We start from the raw sequence: 19,320 nt of genomic DNA, 5'->3' as shown, positions 1-19,320 counted from the left end.
TGTTTGGTTTGGTTTGGCTTTTGACTGTGGTCTTTATGACAGCTATAGAAAACAAACTAGACGAACTCTGTGTCAAATACAGGCAAGTGGAACTGTGACACTCTTTAGGGAAAAAGTAGCAACACCTCATTACAGTGGGTTCAATTTCTAGTGCATAAATAATTATCACTCAATTTATCAAGAGTCAATCTCTGATGAAATCTAGCAAAAGACAAATGAGAAAGCCCAGTGAGAAAACAGACTAAAATTAAGAAAGCTTAGTAGAAAAACAAACAAAACAGACATAGTTTATGCTAGCAATTTTATGATTAAAGGTATTCAGAATAAGCATTTTAATAGCTTTTATTTATTAAAGAATAAAGATTTGTAGCTCCTAGGAAGCTACAAAATCCCACTCTAGCACTCAGACTCCTGTGCATACATAATGGAGCTCAAGTTTTTCATGGGCATCGTTCATGTCTTGTTCCCCTTGGATCCTAACAATGCTTTTGTGTGCTTACTTATTCCTGGTGCCTCATTCAGTATGCTTTTAAATATTTGTCTCTATAAAATTATGTATATGCTTTCATGTGAATGCAGTATTCATGAGTGTAATTCTTAAAAATAGGAATTTTAAATTTAAAAAGTATATGTCTATGTGTATGTGTGTGTGTGTGTGTGTGTGTGTTTGTGACTGTCAGGGTCTATCAGTCTGTGTGCCTTTGTGGATGTGTGCTCATAAAACAGGTATTCTGGAGGCCAAAAACCTCAGAGGCTCCTAGAATCAAAGTTCTACATGGTTGTAGGTATCTCGGTGTTGATGTTGGGAACTGAATTCTGGTCCTGTAGAACAGCAGTTCCCTACCACTGTGCCAGCTCTCTCTAACCCCCTTTTCAGTATCTTAATGTTCTTTTCTCATTACAAATCCTAGTGAGTTAGGACGGAGATTAAAAGTTTCATTTTTCAAGTAGTACTTTTATTAACATTTCCTGTTTGCAAATGCAATCACATTCTGAGGCACTGAACAGATAGAATTCAATTATGAATTTGAGGAGTGTACAATTCAATCCAAGGATGTCTAACATTTGTCTTATTTTTTCCCTTGAACTATTTTATTCAATACTACAGAAGGAAAACTGTGTCTTATTATAGCCCTTAATTTCTTTTCCTACATGGTACTTACTAAGGAATTGAACTCAGTGCCCGCACACATGCTAGCCAAGTGCTGTACAAGTGACTTATGTGCCTATCTCATTTATTACCAGGAAAACTGTGAAGATACGTTAACTTTTGAGTGTAGTCATCCAAATTATACTATACCATACTTCATTTCTCTCTTCCTCCTGGGTCAGCAGTTCGGCATAATGATTGCCTCCCCAGAAGACTTACATTTGATTCCCAGAACCTATATGGAAACTCATAATCATCATAACTCGCGTCCCGGGTATCTGACGCCGTCTTCTAGGGAAACTCACATGCAGTGCCTAGACATGTATGCAGGCAATACATACATGTTTACATACATACATGCATACATACATACATATATACCATAGAAATGATAAAATAAAATGAAAATTCTCCTTCTGAATATGTTGTTTCCATGGCTAAGACTAACTTCCAGAGCTGTCTGTGCCAATGGGTATAATGACAGCATTTTAACCATAACATAACTAACATACTAGTTACCTTAATGCAAGTGAGTATAAAAAGGCTGTAGTTCAAAAAATTGAAATGATAATGTGGTGCCCTGTTGGAGTGGCCTAAAAGATGGTCTTATTTATGGGCTAACACTCAGGGGAGAGACAGGACTATAGTCAGAACTTCGTGAATCATCTAAACCCCTTCTTAAAGAGCTAATGAAATGAAGTTGTTTTTGAAGCTAATGACACTAAAATATGTGGGGAATAAAAATGATCTCCATGGTGCAGAACATAGAATTTATTGTAGAAAAATAAACAAAAGAGAAAATGAATCAAAAGCCCACAGTTACAAAACGGGCTCATAAGAAGCCATTGTAGAAGACAATTTTAACTAAGAAATCCAGGACAAATATTTCATGAAATGAACAGAATTGCTTGGCTGTGAGTGCAGAGAAACATGAGCACAGCTCACCAGACAAGAGCACAGCTTCACCCTTATCTCACTAATTGCCCGCCCACTGCAGCCAGAGTGCAAGTATTCATGCACTGTTGTAACTGTTTGATGGGGCCAGGTTTGCTTATACAATGTTATTCTTCTTTGTGAAACTTGGCTATATTAAGTAGCACATTATAAAACCTAAAATTTCATTTCACAATTAATTGCAGATTTCTTTCCTGTGTTTCAGGATTGGATCACGACTTTGAAATATCATATGCCTATTTTAAAAATTAGGGCTTTTTATATTAACTACATGAATGTTTTCAGCCAATTAACAGTTTTTTACTTTTTATACTGAGAATTTATGTTAAAATATTTGAGAATGTACTGATGCAGGCTGGAAACAACTAAGTAAAATGAAGAAGCATTATAGTTTTGTTTACATTCTTACTAAAACGCATAAATATAGACAAAAAGCAGGTACATACAGATCTGAAGCAAGATAATATCAACAGGAGCAATGTAATAGAAGTAAAGCTCTTTCCTACTTGCACATTTACTGTCTTTGAGAAGCAGGTAGGGTTCTATTTTTTTTTCCTTTTTCGAACCCAGGCCCTTGCGCTTCCTAGGCAAGCGCTCTACCACTGAACTAAATCCCCAACCCCCGGGTATGGTTTTATTTTGTTGATCTCATACAACTCACACTTACTAGTGGGGAAAACAACCAGTGGTTAAAGAATTCAGTAAGGGACACAGCACTTGAAATGTAAATAAATAAAATAAATAATTTTTTTCTCCAGTGAAGGCAAAAGAAGAGAAGCAACCAGAAAGTGAAAGGAGATCTGTTTATGTAGAGAGACTAGAGCAGGAGATGAGCAGGTTTAACGCCACGCAGTGGGTATTAGTGGGAATCACTGGAAATGAAAGCCAGGAGAGAAGTAAGCATTAACAACCTGTCATGGGGTAGCCCACATCTTCAGATCATAATCCCTCTGATCCTAGGTACCAGAGTGACCTCTCTCGTCGTCACAGAACACAATTTCTGAAGCCCCATAGATTCTTCTTGCTAGAATTTCTAACTGGTTTTGCTAATGGAGGCAGAGCTGAGAACCCAAAATCCAGATATGAGGTGTGTAATTCAGAGACAATCTGGATGATCAGCGGGACTGTATTCCAATTAAAGGACTGCCCCTGTAGGCTACCCGGCCAATGGGGCAGACAGAATAACAGATACAAATGCTTCGAACCTCTCTAGGTTGCTTCCCCAACTCTATTTTCTCTCTTCTCTTCTTCTCAGTTACTTCTACATTTAAGAAGGGGAAAAACATGAGATGTAGGTTTTACACATCAAAGAAAATATTTTCTTTTCGTTTACTATATTAACAGGAAATGTTATTATGCCAAGTGAATTAACTTGAGAAATTATGAACAGGAAAAATGGCACAGGAAGAAAGCTCATTTTTTTCTTAACAGATTAAGTAGTCTGCAGGTGCTGTGGAGTGGAGAAAATAATTTGGATATTTGGGAATTGGTGAATGGTTGTTCTGTTTGAAGAAACGCACCTTCAGTTTTGACTTTTAAGTTTATTCCCTTAGTTTTTATGATCATTAAAACTTGCCACCATAGTTTAATTTCCTTACTTAGGCACTAGTTATGACATTTTTGTAACCAATTACAAAAAATGAATTTAATCACAAATCATATTTTAGAACAATAGAAAACATTTTTAACATGGCACTAGCAGACTATATATATATATATATATATATATATATATATATATGCCTCAATGATCTGGTGTACTCATTTTCCATGGACTTACTCATTACATCAAAATTATATTAATGTTTAAGTACCTGAAATTCAATATAAATTTTATTTTGCCTTAGACAAAACAATTTATTTTATGTTTTGTAAACTTCACCTTCTGTACTCCTGAAGTGTTTGAGTTCATGGTATGTGTGCATGTGGGCACATGCATCCTGGCACTGAAATGGAAGCTTGAGGTCAACTCTGGAAATAGTTCCCTTTTTCTACTTATGACTTGGCTTCTGAGGCTCGACCTCAGGCTATACACAGGAAGTACTTATACCTGATGAGCCATCACACTGATCCATAATCTTTATTTTTATTGCAGTTTGTTGTACTTATTGGTGCTTAGTTGATGAAAATTAGTGCAAGCACTTCTCAGTTTGAATAGAAAATCTGGGAGAGACGCAAAAGAAAAATTTTCAGAAAAGATGTCACAATTTTTAGCAAGTAGATATTTTGGGTTATTTTGTTATTCTATTGTTTATTTATTTTACTATTTTAGCAAGAAGCTATTTTTCAGAAAGCAGAAAAGTAAATAGATGTTAAGATCGATGTATGAATCTATATCAATTTAAGATGCTAATGCCGCTTAAGCCAGTGCCGTTTGTTATAAAAGAAAAGTTGATGGGAGTAGTGTTTTCCTATATTGCAAAATAAATGGGCTGGTGATTTAGCCTAATTATGCAATCAACAGCAACTCTTCTAGGGAGAGAGAAACTGTGGGAAAGAGAGGAGAAAGAACAAAGGAAAGAAGGAAGGGAACAAGTGGGGGAGGGAGAGAGGGAGGGAGGACATGAGAAAGAAAGGAGCAAGGACAAGAGGCAGAAAGGAAGAGATAAGAGGACAGCGCTAGCTGCTGCGGTCATAGCGAACCTACAGTTGGCACAGTTGTGGTCATTTTTCTTAAATGCTGTAAGCTTTTATGAAGTTACTTCCTTGCATCACAATTAGGGCAAAAAAAACCAGTAGAGCATGAAAAGGCTGAGCTTGAAAATGCAGAATAATTATTTTGCAAAAAAAAAATATAGACTCTAGAAATGAGAATGCTTTGAGGAAAATTATATTTAGTCATCTGTGCAATGAAATATTTAAATGTGAGCATGAATACACTTGTATCTTAGAAATGATGCTTCACACACTCAAATCTGATTCCTAATGGCTTTCCAGATCTCATTTTCTGGGAATTTCTAGGAATACCACATGTCTTTAGGGTTAGTCATTTATTTCTAGAATTGATGATCACTTAAGTAAACCTCAGCATGCAGTGAAAATACAATCATGAATCTATAAACATAAAGTTTTAGTTTATTTTTTCCAATCAATTGATGAATATGAAACAAAGCAGAATTAAAAATGAGATGAGACAACATGAAGATAACTGTGAACAGTCTTAGAAAACATGACATAAAATTCTCCCTCCCACCAAAAGGAATCATCCCCCTTGTCTAGAAATAGAGAAGTGGATATTTTTTGTTAGATATTCCAAAGCCAAAGAGAGCTAGCTAATCTAGTGTGATGACACTCTGAAGAATAGTCTCTGTGTTATTTTGCTTTGGATAAGATTAACAGTTATTTGTCCAAAAATACAATCCCAGATCTTTTTCTAAAAGTTTTTTTTTTTTGATTTTTTTTTACTAACATATTAGAACAGTTTTTTAAAAAGTAAACTAGCTTTTATAATGGGGGTAAGCCTCCCAAAGTCACAAGAAAGTATAAGAGAACAAAAGCAGTTCCTCAAAAGGCAACTTTTCCGGAATACTAAACTTGAGCAGGAAGCAACAGCATCCTCTCTCTCTAGCTGTCTGTCTGCTCTGCAAATGTCAGAGGAGTCACACTTCCCAGGTCACAGGAGCCAATTCTATATGAGAGGCTTATCTACTCTCTCTGTCATCTGTCCATCTGATGTATCTGCTCGTTCTCAGCAGAAAGTGATCAGCACAAATCCATGGAGACAGTTGTGTGCAGATCTGGGTGCTAAATGGTTAGACACAGGAGTTGGTATTGGCCTTTCTGTCGTGCTCGAGTCTCCCTAAGTCTGGGGAAGTTCTTATTTTCTATTCTACAGCAAGAGTTTAGCTGTGGCTCTCCTAGGTTGGATATTCTACTCTTTGAAATTACACACAGATTATCATGAAATTTACACCTGTTAGTAAATATATGATTAAGCTGATAACCAAAAATTAACAAACGAATTATTAGGAATTTAGGTTCTTAGCTCCAGTTGTAGTAGTACATGGATTTAGGGCTATATTTGTATCTCAGAAAAATTGAGAATTTGATATTAAATAGATAAAAGCTTACACATGTAAAATACTTTGTGTATTTTTTAAAAAAAGCTTTGACACACACACACACGCGTGCACGCGCACACACACATACACATACACAGTCCATTCCTTTGTTGTGTGAATCATGCACTTCTTCAAAATTTGAATATGTGCTAAAATTTAGAGTCTTATTATCAACTTATTAACCAAGGGGCCTTGTACCTTCCACAGTCCTGTCCTTATGTATCCTGTATCACTGTAAATTACTTCCAGCTACAAATAATTTCTACCAGTCTTCACCATTTGGCTACACTTATTCAAACTTTATTGATTTTCAAGTGTTTATTTCAAATATATTCATATCAAACAGAAGGAGCACAATAATGACATCATCAAAAGCTGTTTGATGAATGGGTTAGCAATTAATATTTATGATACTGTGTGATATTTGCAAACTATATTCAAAGAAACTAGGCCAGAGCCAAAGGATACAACCGAATTCAGGACTCAAGGGAATTTCTTGAATCTCTTTTTATCATTTCATGACCTCCATGTTCTCCTTGAAATTTTTTAGGAAAAAAAATCATCAAATTCTCTACTTATTGTGAGATTCTCCAGTCTTCTGTTTTTACGATAGTTGAGTGACGTGCAGTTGGTTCTGTGAGCTGTTACCACTGACACTCCCATAATAGGGGTTCACTATTCATCTATCTTCCTGTCTGTATCTTTACTTTTGCTAACAGATGACTAGGTCTTTTAAGGAAATACTTATATGAAGGTAGACAGACAGGATCAGGATCAAACACACAGCACAATAAAGTTATAGCTCTATATTAATAGCTAGGGAGATCATGCATTTTATATGAAGATTTTTTTCCACACTGAAAACAAACAAATATCAAATATCCCCTTGCTCCTTGCAAACTGATGTGTCCAAAAGGTAGCTACAATATTCAACTTTGGTTTCTGTACTCATATCCAGTGGTAATTTTTCTCTTGCTACCTTATAAATCAGAGTAGCACATTTTTCTCATTTATTCATTTTGTTGGTTAAATTTCAAGGAGACAGTAAAGTTTGAAAGGCATGGCAGATCTCAAGTATTAAATGTACTGTTCCTTATCTAAAATGTTTCTGCTAGAAGCAATTGTACTTGTTCTGAGTCAGTAGAAACTCCATTTCTATTTTTTTTTCTTATTTTTTATGCAGATGATAATAACCTTTAAATGGGAACATAAAGTACAAGAACATAGTTTGATCATTTTCTGGAAATTACTCTAATATGAATGAGTAAACAAAAGTGGATTTTTTGATTACATATAAAATGGCACAGACTTCAATAACCTTCTTATCTCAGTAAGACATTTATTAAGGATTAGCCGTTTAAAGGGGCCTGGGAGTGCCGCACCTGCAAGGCTTTGTGAAGGACAAGTTATCAAGAAATACGCTCTGCCTCTCTTTCTTTTCACCGCAGATTAGTTTTGAGGAGAAACATTTCAGTTTTCTTTAATATTTTCTATTTAGGGAAATTTGACCTCTTGGAAACCATAACCCCTCCAACAGCGATGAACACATTTAGAATTATGTATAATGAAACAAGGATCCATGCTGAGCTTACGGCCGCGCGGGTAGAAAGCCCTGCGTTCAGACATTCCTTGATGTTGCTGAATAGCATTTGTGTTGTGTGAACATTTCTATTACTGGGAAAATTGTTCTCAAATGCCATTTTTGATGATATCTTAGGAATCCGGAATTTAATTATGCCTAAGATCACAGTGTTTTTTATACTAGCCACATTTTCTACCTGGTTTCATATAAATTATCTGCTGTAGTTGCCTGTCCAAATCTGTAGGGGAAATGGAGTTGGCCTGGGCTAGCTGGCTTGAGAGGTATTCGTCATAGGTTCTTCAGAGTAGAATCCATGGCTTCTGGGGCACAATGTGCCTTTCTGTTCCAGAGAGACATACGCACTGCCTCAGGTAGTGAAATATTCAGGCTGCTTGTTTTCCTCTGTGTGTTTCCTTAGTGTGAAGGAGGCCTGGAAGCTCGACACGACAATTGGTCATAGATATTAGTCTTGTGTAAACAATGTAGCTTGAAAACTTCATATATCCTGGCAATGACAACTAGTATTGACCCTAGCAACTGCCTTTTAATTTTATGTCTGATAAAGCTATAAAAAGCTTGATTGCTATTAATAAACTTGCTGCAGCCTCGGTTTTGCTGGGGATCCTTCCAGTGGCCTGGCTTAATGTTGTTCCAGTAAGTACAAGCGAATTCATGAACGTATGACTTGGCTCTGCTAAATAGCATTGGCCATGTTCTCTTTCCGGGTGTTCCTAGATTTCCCTCTGTTTATATTTTCTGTTAAAAGCCAACTTTCCATCATTGGCAAAGTTAGTGCTGGGCTTCAAAGAGTTAATCATTTGAGTATATGAAGAGAAAATATAGATAAATATCACCAATATCAAATACTTATTAGGGATATTTGCCCTGACCAGGAAGTGAGAAAAGGGTTAAATACTATAACCTTTTATGTTAATGATAATAATCATTTTCACATAATTCAAGGAGCAGTCAGTCCAGTGCTAGCGTGTTTAGAAGTAGATTTGCCTGGCTAAAAACGCAGAGGTAATGTAGCACACCACCGATAACATCCAGTAAGATGATTCAGAATCTCTATCATATGTTTGTGATAAAATCAAGTTTCCCCTCCTAATTTATCTCTGTATTCCAGTAACCAAATGATAAATATTCCTCCTGCAACCTAGGATTTTATCCAACTTCCCTATTGATAAATTGGGTCCCAGACTATTTACTCATTAGTCTCCTTGGCTTAAAAATAGATATTAAATATTCATCAACCAAACTCAGTCATGCTTCCATTTCTTATGGTAAATATTTCCTTTCAAGCAAATTGACCAATTGCAAATATCACATCAAGAATATCCTTTCTACTAGCCAACACGAAACTTCCTCTTTTGAAACTGCTTTTATTTCCTCATTTAACGTAAACATTTTGCACACATACAAGTCATTGTCCACACAGAAACACACATATGTTTACAGTTTCTTTTTTCTCTCATTTATTATTGTTCTTTCCTTATTGTTTTATGAAAAAAAGAACAAACACTCATAGGATGGCAGGCATTTTTTTTAGGTTACAAAGGTAGGCGATGTCTGATCTGTTGTTTGTGATTTATAGCCACGCTTCTCTCTCTGGTAGCTACTTCCTGTTACAGAGTGTTGCACCCTAGGTCTCACTATGAGAACTCTAATAGGAATTTAATATTCAGCCTTGTAAATGTCCATTGGAAATAATGATACATATTTCACAAGATGTTAGAAAGTTCTGGTAACAGGATAGCATACAGAACCATTGATATTAAGTTTCAGATGTAATTGCTTGGTAGTCAACACTATTGAACTCAAATAGTGGGAATCAAATTTCAGACTAAAGATATTATGAGTGACTTTTGATAAATTGGTGGATATTGTTCATGTTTATGGAAGGTATGATGAAAATATAACCAAATTTAACACTGCTAATGGTACTTAATAACTTCTAAAACTGAAGATTATGGAACTGAAAAATATTACAGAAGATAAATACCACAGAAGGTATCTGCAATTACTGGATTTCTCTTTAGGTGACTCACTCAAACTCAATTTTAAAGGAAGTTTAAAATACCAGAATTATTTCTTCAAAGAGACAGAATCTAAGTGCTATTCATTTATAGGAAATCTTGTTCTATGAAATTCAAATTTCTTAGGGAAACATCTAAAATAATACCATTATTAACATGTTATTATTGTTTAATCTTATAGGAGTACACGATAGACATCATTTTTGCCCAGACCTGGTTTGACAGCCGGTTAAAGTTCAACAGCACCATGAAAGTCCTTATGCTTAACAGCAACATGGTGGGAAAAATTTGGATCCCTGACACGTTCTTCAGGAACTCAAGGAAATCTGATGCACACTGGATAACAACGCCCAATCGCCTGCTGCGGATATGGAGTGATGGAAGGGTTCTCTACACTCTGAGGTAACAGTGATTGTAACCTACAGTACTCTGTCCGCTACCAATAGGCCTTCTTCATACCAGCCGAGCAGGACACAGGAGCCCCTTCTACTTGTCAAAATCTAAGATGGGGAACTCTTTAGGTTACCTTTTCATAAGCAGAGTTGCTCTTATGTGAAAGGTCTGGGGAAAGTCCTTGGACTTTTTACTTGGAAGCCTAGAACATTTCATCTAGTGTTGTAGTATTCGTTCATTTATTTATTTGATGTTTTAAATTCTTTCTATTTTATATGTCTATTAATTTTGTTTGCATTTTATCGAGGTAGGCTTTCTTTGTGTAGCCTCAGCCACCCTAGAACTCATGAAGTAGGTCAGGCTGGCTTTGAACTCACTGAGATCCCCTGCCTTTGTCTCCTCAGTGCTGGGATTAGTGGTGTGCATCACCACTGCCCAGCCTTACTTACACATTTCCCACACTCATACCTGCTAGAAACCAAACGGAAGCACTTATATCTCCTGGAACTGGATTTATAGATGATTCAGAGCCACTGTGTGGGTACTGGGAAGCCAAATAAGTGTTCTGCAAGGTCAGCAAAAGTGCTTGCCTGCAGAGTTATCATTCCAGCCTTGGCTTATATGGCTGAATATGTAATGGAAAATACTGTCAGTCTTTCTTTGGAATTTAATATTATTCTGGTTTTAAGAACTATAATAAAACATGACCAGAACAGATAGATGTATGAGTTCAAATCTACTCAACTTATTCCCATCAACAAGTATGCTTATTAAAAACTAAATTCGGTATTTTACTGTTTTAATTTTAACTTTGATATTATAATATAGTTACATTTCTCTCTCCTGTGTCCTCCTTCCTTCTCATATATCCTTTCTTACTCTCCTTCAAATTTATTGGCTCTTTTATTATTAATTGTTATTACATGCATACATGTATATGTACGTGTATGCATACATTAATGTGTATGTGTATATGCATACAAATATATATTCCTAAATATGACTTGCTTAGTCCATATAGTGTGTTACTTTTATCAATTTTTCAAGACTGACCCATTGGCCCTGGACAGCCAATGGGTATACTCCTCCTTGGGAAGTCCTCTTGACAGACAGTGAATATGTTCTTCCTTGGGAAGACAACTTCTCTTGCTCCAAGGTTTCCTCAGTTGCCTGCAGTTCTTTGAGGCTTTAAGAGGTTTTCACTTTGCCATGATCCTTCGTGTTGTCTTTGAAGATTATCATACAAAACTTAGAGAAAAAATTCATACATAGCCTTGCATAATGTACTACTTTCATATTCCTAAAATATATTTGCAAATATATGTATTCATGAAGTTACAGCGATTTTAATGTAGGTGTAGAGATTGAAACATATAGAATAGTAGAACAGCTACTTAGTTGGCTTTAGAAAAAAAGATGTTTGAATTTCATATCCAACAGTGAATAATATCATATTAATCATTAATCTTTAATGTAAACCTAGTATTCTTTTAAACCATATTCCATTAGAGGTGGTCCAAATGCTATTTTAAAACATACATGTTTTTTGATGATTTAAAGTATTTTCTTTTATGCAATACTTTTTCCCCCTTTAAACAGATTAACAATTAATGCAGAATGCTACCTTCAACTTCATAATTTTCCTATGGATGAACATTCCTGTCCACTGGAATTTTCAAGCTGTAAGTGAGAAAAAATGATAATTCTACAAAGTTTAGCTTCAATATACTTTATTAATATACAAAATGAAATAAAACTAGTATTATAATTATAGTTATTCTTATTAAATATTCTTCAACATTTTAGTAACATAAGCCATATTTGTTTATTGAGTTTGAATAAAAAATTGCAAATAAATATATTGTGTGAATATATGCATTACAAAGTAATTTTCACAAATTTTAGTTTTATTTTGATGCCGTTAATATTTTTCGTGTTATTTTATTGAAAATAGATCTTAACAAGGAAATAGAAATTTTTTCAGTCAATAATCCATTTATTCTATGAATTCCACTTGAGCTCTATTTTGTTTAGAGTTGCCTTTTGAAATTAGCTCACTAGCTGGTAGATTTCTATAAGGCTTCTCATACATCCTTAGCTTTGGTTAACTCAGCCCCAACCGCTTCCCTTTTCCAGTTCCTGCACCTCATCTCTGCTGCTTATCTTTTTTTTTTAATTTTGTTTTTCTCCATCTTTATTAAATTGGGTATTTCTTATTTACATTTCAATTGTTACTACCTTTCCCAGTTTCCAGGCCAACATCCCCCTAACCCCTTGCTCTCCCCTTCTAGATGGGTGTCCCCCTCCCCATCCTCCCCCCATTACCGCTTATACATATAATATGTTCTGCTTACAATTTCCTGCCCCAAATCCTCCAAAATACCATTCACTTCCTTTCCCATTCAAATCCACAAAGTTTCTGTTTCTCTGGAGAAAAACAAACTGGTATTGAAGAATAACGAAATAAAATAAAACAAAGCAAACAAATCCACAAACAAACACACAAACAACAGAAAAAGAAAAACAAAATAAAGAACACAATAAAACATTCCTTATTTTTACCCTGTCTTGTCAAAGGTGCTATGAATCTTGTTTTGCATTCAAATGTTTCTACACAACCAGAGATTTTCAAAAAAAATGTTTTAATCATATTAATCTTCCTCATGCAACATTTAACTTCATTAAATTATCTTTAAACTTTGTTTTAAATGGATTGAGAGAAAAGTATTTACTGTGTGAATAACAAATATTAGAGAAGACTATAATAAGCTGGAAAAGCAAAGGAACATGTGGTTTATTTGGTTAATGAAAATAGGTGAAAGGAGTATTTAGATCTCAATAACCTGAAACTAAAAACCAATCTATTATTATTTATGATGTGATAGTTATAGTGTTTTATTGAAATATTAATTACATTCAATGATTATTAATACATGTTACTCATATATAGTTTGCAAAAATAAATACTTTTTTAGATAATAATCAAGTATTAGGAATATGTGGTCATTTTGATACTACAATAGTTTATATTGATAAATTAAGTTTCTTTCCATTTTTATAAATAATGATTTTTGTTGACTCTCACCTACTCCCTCTTGGACTGTGAGGTATCCATTCCCAAATTCCACCCAGCTTTGGTCCTCTTTTACCTCTTAAATCCTTTTAAATTCAGTATTAATTTCTTGAAACATATTAATAAGCTTGCCAAACTATAACATAATTCTATACTAATCAGGTCAGAACTCAGTTCTTTGTTTTCCAAACTTTATCTCATTCAATTTCCAGGTAAGATATGATTGCTCACGGCATACTTTATAGGTAAATATTGATGTTATGACAATCATTGTTCTTTCTAAACTCTTACCTCTGGGTATGGCCTTCACTTGGCTTTGATTGATATTACTTGGGAATTCTACATCTTGTATGGACAACTTGGGGTCAATGACACCTTAACACATTAGTTATAATCAGAGTCCAGTAGAAAAATTCAAATTTTCACTTCTAGCACTTTACAACAACATGTAGAAAATTCTGTTATAGCATAATTCAGTCAATGTCATAGTTTTGTGTTTGTCAGTGCCCATGGTATTGTATAAATATATCATCTAGTTTCTATACCTATAATTAATAGGAGCAAGCAACACAAAATGTGATGAAAAAGTGATGTGAAAAAAAGAAAGAGTAAATAATCTTAACTAGGTCTTCGAAGGTGAAACATTTTATTGCTTTAATGACAGAATATCCTGCAAAATAATGTCTTTATCTGAAAATATCTACAGTGATTAGTCTCTACTGATCATGTAATATGCATACCAACTCCGGTGTAGAAACAATTAAAACTTTCTTTTTCCCAAAATATTTCAAACATTACAAGTGATTACAAATAGAGAAACACTTTAGTAACAAGAATTTATATAGAATTTATAACCAGAAAGATAGAATTGTAATCAACTTAGATTTGAGAATTTCTTTTTTTCCATCTTTATTAAATTGGGTATTTCTTATTTACATTTCAAATGTTATTCCCTTTACCAGTTTCTAGGCCAACATCCCCCTAAACCTACCCTTCTATATGGTTACTCCCCTCCCAAACCTCCCCCAATTACTGCCCTTCCCGCAAGAAACCCATTCACTGGGGATCCAGCCTTGGCAGGACTAAGGGCTTCCCCTTCCACTGGTGCTCTTACTAGGCTATTCATTGCTACCTATGCAGTTGGAGCCCAGGGTCAGTCCATGTATAGTCTTTGGGTAGTGGCTTAGTCCCTGGAAGATCTGGTTGGTTGGCATTGTTGTTCAGATGGGGTCTCAAGCCCCTTCAAGATCTTCCAGTCCTTTCTCTGATTCTTTCAACGGGGGTCCCGTTCTCAGTTCAGTGGTTTCCTGCTAGCATTCACCTATGTATTTGCTGTATCCTGGCTGTGTCTCTCAGGAGAGATCTACATCCAGTTCCTATCAGTCTGCACTTCTTTGCTTCATCCATCTTATCTAGTTTGGTGGCTGTATATGTATGGGCCACATGTGGGGCGGGCTCTGAATGGGCGTTCCTTCTGCCTCTATTCTAAACTTTGCCTCCCTATTCCCTCCCAAGGGTATTCTTGTTCCCCTTTTAACAAAGGAGTAAAGCATCCTCATTTTGATCATCCTTCTTGAGTTTCATGTGTTCTGTGGATCTAGGTTAATTTGAGCATTTGGGCTAATATTGTTGACTTCATGTGTTGGTTTGACAGTATTTCGGGAATATCTAGTAGAAAATAGAAGCTACCAGGCCATAGTGATGTCGACTTGTAATTCTAGCACATGAGATTCTGAGATGATTTCAAAATCCAGACCAATGATGTTGGAGAAAAACTGAGATGGATGAATAAGGATGATAGGGTGACATCCATGAGTCCTTATGAATCCTTCTGAATACTGCTATATAATAAAATCATCATAACTGCTATACAATTTTTAAAGCACAAACACACAAATACATACCCACATGCATACACACACACACACACACACACACACACACACACAAACGTTTCAGTTAGCATTTTCTATATTTGACAAACCTGAAATATTGAATGAGAGAAGACTTTTTTTCTTGTAATTCTTTTCTTTTTTCTATTCTTTTATTGGATATTTTCCTTATTTACATTTCAAATGTCATTCCCTTTCCTGGTTTTCCCTCTAGAAACACCACATCCCATCCCTCCATACTCTGCCTCAATTGGGGTGCTCCCCCACCCACCCACGCACTCCCTCCTGCCTCCCCATCCTGGCATTCCTTACACTGGGGCATCAAGCCTTCACAGGACCAAGGGTCTCTCCTCACATTGATGCCCAACAAGGCCATCCTCTGCTACATATGCAGCTGGAGCTATGGGTCCCTCCATGTGTAGTCTTTGGTTGATGATTTAGTCCTTGGAAGTTCTGGGGCGTCTGGTTGGTTGATACTGTTGTTTTACCTCTGGGGTCGCAAACCCCCTCAGCTACCTTAGTCCTTTTTTCTAATTCCTTCATTGGGGACTCTGTTCTCAGACCAAGGGTTAGCTGTGAGCATCTGCCTCTGTATTTGTCAGGCTCTGGTAGAGCCTCAGGAGACACCTATATCAGGCTCTCATCAGCAATCACCTCTTTTGGTGGGATGGATCCCTAGGTGTAGCAGTCTCTGGATGGCCATTCCTTCAGTCTCTGCTCCACACTTTGTATTTCCTCCTGTGAGTATTTTGTTCCCTCTTCTAAGAAGTACTGAAACATACATACTTTTGTCTTTCTTCTTCCTGAGCTACATGCAGTCTAGAAATTGTATCTTGGACTTTCCAGTAGCAATTGTTTAAATGTGTTGCTATTGTAATTGTAACTTGTTTAAATTTTGCTACACTACATATATTTTATTACAATTTTCTCTACAGATGGATACCCTAAAAATGAAATTGAGTACAAGTGGAAAAAGCCCTCAGTGGAAGTAGCTGATCCTAAGTACTGGAGATTGTATCAGTTTGCATTTGTAGGGTTAAGAAATTCAACTGAAATCTCTCACACAATCTCCGGTAAGGAGGAAATAGGATTCAAATGAATAATTCTGGCAGTAACAGTCATTGTTACTAAAGTTTGTAAATTAGAATCTATATTTTATATACTTTACTCAATTTAAAACATATCTGTTTTTTATAGGAGATTATATTATCATGACTATCTTTTTTGACCTGAGCAGACGGATGGGCTATTTCACAATTCAGACCTACATTCCGTGCATTCTAACAGTTGTTCTTTCCTGGGTGTCTTTTTGGATCAATAAAGATGCTGTACCTGCTAGAACATCCCTGGGTAAGGCTGTGCTACTACATCACAGACTTAAAGATTAGTAAATATATCTTTATTGATACATGTGTTAGAAATATCCCCTAGACTACAATGAGGTATTAATAAATAGGAAAATTAGTTGTTATACCAAATTTAAAGGACTTAAAAAAAAGAAAAGACAAAACAAAACAGAAAACCATACAATAAGAACTTTGTATTAGAAAACTCATATTTTTCCTGTAAACATAACTTTATAACATATGAGAAATAAGACATGAAAAGCAGAAAGTGGAAATAGCTAAATACCATTTAATCAATATTTCAATTGCTTTATAATAAAAATTGGTTTCTTTTAGCAGAATCACAAAAATCAACATTCGTTTCCTGGTGAATCACGGAATCACAAATCAATACTCAGCTGTCCTGAGAGACAGATATCTGGAAGGAACATGAAGCTTCCTGGCTTCTGTACCATAAAAAAACATTGATTAATTTGTTATACTTGGAGTTTCTTACACTATAATTAAAAGAGTACTTTCTATTCATACTTTAAAAAATAGATTATTCCTTCCCTGTAAGAGTGTTTTTTACTGAACTACTATATAGGAAAATAAATGATGTATTTTAAATGTGCTTATAAGAGACAGACAATCTATTGTCCTTGTAATGATATACAAGGAAAACTTATTTATCAATTGATTCATTTACAGCATGAAGATTAAATCTCAATACAGTTATAATGGTATCCAAAATATAAAGTTAAGTTGATTTTATTTTTTTCCTGTAATTTCTATGAGTGCTGTTAAACAAGTTTGTCTTATAAACATAGTAAAATGGAAATCACAAAAATATGTCAGCTATAGAACCTGAAGATTCAAGTAGCAGAAAAAATTAGGGGGCGTTACTAAAGGTGTAGACAAAATGAGTAAAAAAACTACATATCTAAATTTATTTATATTAATTAATTAAAATGTTTTATGATCCTATGGTCCATAAGTTTTATGACTTATGGAAAAAATTTTATGATAATAAAATTATGAATTAGTTACTGTGAATGTTGATGGCTCTGATCTATAGGTACAATTAAAAACAATTAAGACATTGTTGATATGATCACATAGCAAATAATTGAAAAGTCAGAAGGTGAACCTAACTTTGTTTATATTTATACACACATAACAAAATCTATAACACATATATCATTTTTATCTCTAATACTATTTATACATGAAAGAAAAAATGATGTTCATATCAGGGAATTATTTCTGAATGCTTCAGTGGGCACATAAGAGAAAATGGTCCTTGCTGCTTGCCCCATAATAAAGATGTTTCTATAGCCCTTTCTCTTCATATTTACAACATAATTTATTTAGCATTATACTTAGCAAATTTAAGAGAGTTAAACATTCCACTTGTAGATCTATCGTTGGTGACATAAAAAATGAGAATACAGTTGGTAGGATCTAGAGAGGTAACTTGGAGGTTAAGAGCAGAAGACTCAGGATTGGTTTCCAATACTATTGTGACTACAGTTTCAGGAAATCCGGTCCTGTTTTCTTCCAATATATGTATGTGACGTACATACAAACATAAAAGCATACCCAAATGTGCTTACATAACTATGATCATAGATGAATGAGAATGACTGTGCTTTAGGCACAAAAATATTGAGGCTCTTCTCATTTATGTGTCCAAAGACTGACAGAAGGGAGAAGACTAATGTGTGAAAAAGAGAGGTAAAGTAGAGATGGACCAATGGGCTAGGCTCTGACATGTATTACAATTACACATACTGAATTCTTGGAAATAAAAATTCATCGTGTCTTTGAAATATAAAATTGATGTAATTCTGGATGGATCCTTACATATGGAATTTTAAATACTAAGTCAAAATTACCATGTTAAAATATATTTTGGTAGTATATTAGTTTCGATTATTTTCACTGGGTAAAGCCAAACAAAACAATAGTCGTGCAGTAACTGTTGCTTCAAGTGAGTTGAAAAGTACTTTTTGTTTTTTTATTGTACAGTCCAGATGTTGTGGTTCATTGTGGTATATATAATGTGGCAAGAAGGATTCAGGGACATTATGTTTACAGCTATATTGTGGGGGAATTTCCAGAGTCTTCTTATAGTTTAAGGGGACTACACTGGCTTCTCAATTTTACATCACAGTAAACCTAAGAAGACAGACAAAAAGGAGAGCATTTCCCTCAGGGAAGCGTTTCTTCTAGACTTAATTTTGAGCTTAGATCTTATTCTGTGGTCACAATCTGCAGCAAAGAAGGTAGACAATGAAAATGTTTTGCAGAAAACCATCTCACAACGAAAAATGGTTCTTTTTTTAATGACAGAAGAAGGGAAGACTGATTATTAGGAGCCAACCTGCAATCCATAGTAATTTAAATCATTAAAATTTCCTACACAAAGAACACAGTGAATGTAATGTAGCCATGGTTACTAGTAATTCTTTCTGGCAATCATATCCTTTTGTCTCTATTGTTTATTTCAGCTGACAATATTGTCAAATTAGACAAAAGAATACAAATGTTCTGTTAAATTACTTTTAATCATCTATTTTCCCCCTTTCTTCACAGGTATCACTACGGTTTTGACTATGACAACCCTCAGTACAATTGCTAGAAAATCTTTACCTAAGGTTTCTTATGTGACAGCAATGGATCTCTTTGTCTCTGTGTGTTTCATATTTGTGTTTGCAGCACTCATGGAGTATGGAACCTTGCATTATTTTACTAGTAACAGTAAAGGAAAAACCACCAGAGACAGGAAGCTGAAAAACAAAACTTCGGTATGTTTTATTTTTAGTTTTTAATATTGATATGATGATAA

General features: G+C 34.9%; 1 protein-coding gene across 2 annotated transcripts in view; it reads left to right on the top strand.

Moving 5' to 3' along the window:
• The window catches only part of Gabrg1 (gamma-aminobutyric acid type A receptor subunit gamma1), a 75,463-nt gene that overhangs the window by 42,879 nt on the left and 13,264 nt on the right, over window positions 1-19,320 (top strand). For both annotated transcript variants that reach the window (XM_032916472.1, XM_032916473.1), the window contains exons 4-8: window positions 9,968-10,188; window positions 11,779-11,861; window positions 16,080-16,217; window positions 16,342-16,494; window positions 19,068-19,279. In XM_032916472.1, coding sequence (XP_032772363.1) covers window positions 9,968-10,188; window positions 11,779-11,861; window positions 16,080-16,217; window positions 16,342-16,494; window positions 19,068-19,279 — 807 coding nt within the window. The remainder of the gene's footprint in view (window positions 1-9,967; window positions 10,189-11,778; window positions 11,862-16,079; window positions 16,218-16,341; window positions 16,495-19,067; window positions 19,280-19,320) is intronic.

Source organism: Rattus rattus, chromosome 11 (assembly GCF_011064425.1).
Source record: "Rattus rattus isolate New Zealand chromosome 11, Rrattus_CSIRO_v1, whole genome shotgun sequence".
Lineage (NCBI taxonomy): Eukaryota > Metazoa > Chordata > Mammalia > Rodentia > Muridae > Rattus > Rattus rattus.
This window is presented reverse-complemented; position numbering and strand designations above follow the sequence as displayed.